This window comes from Rhopalosiphum padi, chromosome 4 (assembly GCF_020882245.1).
Source record: "Rhopalosiphum padi isolate XX-2018 chromosome 4, ASM2088224v1, whole genome shotgun sequence".
Taxonomy (NCBI): Eukaryota; Metazoa; Arthropoda; class Insecta; order Hemiptera; family Aphididae; genus Rhopalosiphum; species Rhopalosiphum padi.
Window position 1 is genome coordinate 47,901,006 of NC_083600.1, and position 4,860 is coordinate 47,905,865.

The 4,860-nt window shown below is 27.7% G+C and overlaps 1 protein-coding gene across 1 annotated transcript; it reads right to left on the reverse strand.

Moving 5' to 3' along the window:
• Nucleotides 1-209: 209 nt before the first annotated feature.
• Nucleotides 210-3,819, reverse strand: LOC132930552 (myb-like protein F). Its single transcript, XM_060996485.1, has 2 exons — nt 3,176-3,819; nt 210-3,010 (listed from the first exon to the last, which is right to left on the reverse strand). Exon 2 carries the CDS (start codon nt 2,997-2,999, stop codon nt 489-491), a length of 2,511 nt encoding a protein of 836 aa, XP_060852468.1. The 5' UTR covers nt 3,000-3,010; nt 3,176-3,819; the 3' UTR covers nt 210-488.
• Nucleotides 3,820-4,860: the final 1,041 nt, after the last annotated feature.

Below are 4,860 nucleotides of genomic sequence, written 5' to 3' on the forward strand. Positions count from 1 at the left end.
CAGGATCAATTTTTTTTTTGGAAGGGGGGTGAACCCCTAAAATCCCCCTGGATACCGGCTTGTATTATAGTATCAAATAATAACCAGCTATAAATACATTTTAAATTTTGAAATAAATGAACCTGTTTTATTTTAAAAATCAATAAAAAACATAAACAATAAAATATATTAATTAAAATCAAAAACTTGAACTAGGTGTGTAGTATAAATAATAATAATATAAAATATACAACAGTTAACTAAAATAAAAATATCTTGTTAAAACATAATAATTATAAAAAAAAAAAACATAATATCTGATTTTTACCACATTATAAATTGTTATAATTCCTTATTTAATATTATCTTAATTAATACTGAACACCAATAAAACTGCATTATAGTATAAATAATAATATACAAAATATAACAATTCACTAAAATAAAATAATAAAAAATCTTGTTAAAACATAATAATAATAATTATAACAAAAAAAAAAACATAATAACTAAATTTTATCACATTTTCTTTCTTTATAAGTCTTTAAGTGAGGTATATTGTCATAATAATCATGGACATCAGTTGGTAGAACAGTTTTTAATTTTTGGAGATCAATCCACTTGGACAGAGTAATAGGAATTCTGCTATTATACAAACAAGGTGTGTTGATGGACAGATCTATAGTTTTTTTTGTTCGATGGTACTGGGGTAATTCTGTATATTCATGTTCAAAATTTATTTTGTAATATATTTTTTTGGTTGTGGGATCATATTTAAGAGCTCTTATATTTCGAACTTCAGGGTCACCCTTTGATCGCCCAGGTCGGATAGACTTATAATAATTCAATTTTTTGTAGTCATAGAAATCTGAATAGTTAACAGAGTGGGATTCATAAGGTGATGGATTTTTCCTTGCTAGTTTTGTTAGTTTCATGTAGTCAGATGGCAAATAGATTTCTTTGTTTTTTATTGTACGTTCGATTGAACTATGTACACTGTCGCATGGCATTTGTGTATGTCCTTTGACAAGGAACTTTTGTTCTATAATAACATTATTTTCTATAGAAAATTTAAGTAACGCATTGGACAATACCGTGTTGCGGTTTTGATACCCACAACCGTCCGAGTATATAATAATGTCTTTTTTTTTATTTTGAGTCTCATCTATGCATTGTTGTTTAATATGATTCAATATAATTGATGTAAATACCGATGCTTCGAGTTCCCCTTGACTTTCATCCCACCAATAATTAGAACAAGGGTGGTTAGGTTCTAAATTATAAACTGTAAAATTGTGTACTTTAAGTTTCATGCTGTAATACAATGCACTAGCATTCAGTGCAGGGCATAGTTTCACAGCTTGTAAATCCATTGTCAATACTATTTTTTTGAAAGCAACTGCATCAAGCGTATCAACTTTAAGCTCTTCTCGGGCTTGATTTTTTTGAGCAATATGTAGCTCATAGTTTTCTTCATTTACTTGTTTGACTTTATAACTTGAGCAGGTATCGCATAAATCTTTTCTAGGTTGGTATATGGAAAATTTTTTTTGTGTCATAAATCTGGAGAAAAAACTTCTACTTAATGGTTTCATATTCTCTTCTTTACATTTCAATAAATATACATCATAAACTTCTTGTTTGCTATTAAACGGACCCTCAAGGTATAGTCTTTCAGACCTCTTTCGACAATAATGACTGGGCATTTTCGGTAAAGACCCAAACCAAGATATGAGATGATTATGTCGTACAGACACTGATACTCGTGGTATAGGTTCTTCAATTTCCTCTTCATTATCAAATTCCAAATTTAGATTGTTTTGTAAATTATTTTTCTTTATATTCTTTGTTGATTGAGGTAATCCATTAATTGAAGAGTTTATCCAATTCCTCACCATCCATTCATTCAAACAGAGCGTATTCAAAAACATTTTTTTACAGACTGGTAATGATATGTCTTCTTTTTTTAAGTGATAAGTGTAGGAATAATCTCTTCGACTTTTTTCATTTTCGGTCATTATACGTTTTGTTTCTGTCTTGGTAATCATATTTACACAAAAAGTTTTCTTTTCTGCCCAGGATGTACAATTATTCCAAAAATGGTTAAACAGCTCACTCCTCTCAGATTTAGAAAAATTGTCGCAGTATCTGTTTTTTGATTTATTGCAAAATGTTGAAGCACATGTTGGTTTCATTTTCCTTTCATCCTTATTTACATCTTGAGATACTTTCTTGCCTTGCCTCTGAAACCCTATGTATGCCTTTCCTAGCAATCTATTTTGTTGCATAACTTCCCTATTCCAATTTTTTTTTTGTGATATTATACCTCTTTTACGCACTCTTTTGTCAGTGATTGAATCTGAAGTTTCAATTTCAATTTCTTTTGAATAGTCATGATCATAATTAATAAATTCATCATTATCAGTTTCAAAATTAGTTATACAGTCAGTCTTGTCATAAATACTGTCATCAACTTGATTTTCAATGGTTGGTGAAGTATTATTAGGAACATTTAAATTATTTTCATTAGAAATATTACCTGGTACATCAATGGAAGTTACAACTTTTATATCCTCATAAGTTAATTCAATATTATCCTTTAAGCAATCTTCATAATTATTAAATTCATCATTATCAGTTTCAAAATTAGTTATACAGTCAGTCTTGTCATAAATACTGTCATCAACTTGATTTTCAGTGGTTGGTGAAGTATTATTAGGAACATTTAAATTATTTTCATTATAAATATTATCTGGTTCATTTATAGAAGTTACAACATTCTCATAAATGAATTCAATATCCTTTAAGGAATCTTTTGTTAAAACTTCATAATATTTTGTTTTTGAAATAGATGAATTGGCTATTAAATTAGTTTCATATTTTGGTTTCCTATTAGAGAAATTGGTAATATTTGTCTTACTTTTTTTTTTATAATATGTAATGTTGTTCATAGCGTCATCTTTATTATTAGCTTCATTAGCAAGATCCAATAGGTGTTTAATTCTTCTTTTTGATGACATGATGTATAATGCTAAAAAAACATAAATAATAATAATCATACAGTGTACCTAATTATTATAACTATCATCATAAAACTGTAATTTTATTTGAGTAGATAATAATATAATTGAAACTAACTACTTTCATACAATGTTTTATTGAAATAAATTAACTATAACTTAATATTTATAATTACCTGTATAGTAAGACGTTCAATATTATAAGGTCTGAACCGTCTTAGACTAGCAGTCTAGCTCCACCAGCGTTTATGTTGAATAATATTATAATATTGTTCATTATGGTAGATACGTGTTATCAAAATCAAAATGTAATACGTGGTATCACAAAACCTTTAATTTGAGCGGGAAAAAACAATATAATGGACTCGTGGTACATAATAAAAGTGATAGAGAAAATTATAATCTATACAGTGATACCAATATGTCATTTTCAAAAAAAATGTTATTTACGTGGTATTGCAGTGACAGTATCGATATGTAGCTCGGTTTCTGTGCGGATAAATAGCGCGACGTAGCAAGGTTTATAATATACGACGTATTATATTTATCTGCTGCTCGAATATGCTTGCGTGTGTTATACAAAATTATAACCTGATAGTGAGGAAACAATAGGTACATATAATAATAATAATAGTAATGGGTTACGGAAATAACTGTGGAGCATCTCAACAAATATTGCACAATAAAAACTATGTAAAAAAATGTATGATGATAGAAAATATAATATACTAAGCCGAACTATACTGCGACACCACCATTCAATAGCCCATTTGTGTTATTGTGTTACTCGGAAACCTCAAAGCCAAAATGTCTACTTTAAAATTGTTGGGCATTATTATGTTATATATTATGTAACAATCAGTAATCACAAAAAAAATTTAACCCGACGTTCCAATTCCGGATGTTAAGTGTAATGTTACCCCTGCAGGATTTCCAACACTAAATAGTTAAAATTCCTACTTGAAAATTGTTTGGTATTATATGTCATTTAACATTTTTCATGTAATAATTTGTTACTACGAAAAAATGTTTGTATTATAGTAAAAATGTTCATTCCAAAAATTTACCGTTAGAATTATAATATTATAATATAACCATTCGGTGAAATGGTCATGTATCTACTCTCGTTTACAACTCATTTAGAGTTATACCAAAAAGAGAAATCGATTTTAACAAAAAATTCCAGTTTTTCATTAATTTTTTTTATGTTTTTCCCGGCGCTTTTAAAAACTAATGGTAGTTTTAAATTTTGACTTTCCAAATGCATCAACTAGGTCCACTTTCTCACCAGAAAAGTTACTTAAGTTGAAAATCAAAGCATTATTTCGACTACCTACCGTATACACGTTGAAAAATCAATACATTCATCGCTCCACTCAGAATCTATAAAATATTTATTTAAAAATAATCTAATTTGTCGGACAAATAAACAGTCAAAATGTATACGCATATTTATACATTATTTAAATTTCTGCTGAGGAAGTCATTGGTACATAATATACTACCATTATACGTATGTTAAAAATAGTATATTGGTATCTAGTATATTATTAAAATACATATTTTCAGTAAATATTTTATATTTTTATTTTTTTGTGAAAAAAATCACTACTGTAAAGTATAGGTTTCGAGGGTTTTTCGTTATTCAGTAATTCACTGTATACTGAATGTGTTAAATTTAAATTCAATGATAAAAATTATTGCATACAAATGAAAAACCATTCTGAACGGATAGGCAGATTAACCCTGTGTATATTTCTAATACGATATTTTATAATTTATTTATATTGATAAATGTAATCTAACTTTTTATTACCTAAATCATAATGGCTAGTAATACAGTAAACTGAACTAGTAGGTA

What these genes read in the sequence shown, in the direction of transcription:
- LOC132930552 (XM_060996485.1), bottom strand. Translation starts at nt 2,999, where the DNA reads ATGTCATCAAAAAGAAGAATTAAACACCTATTGGATCTTGCTAATGAA.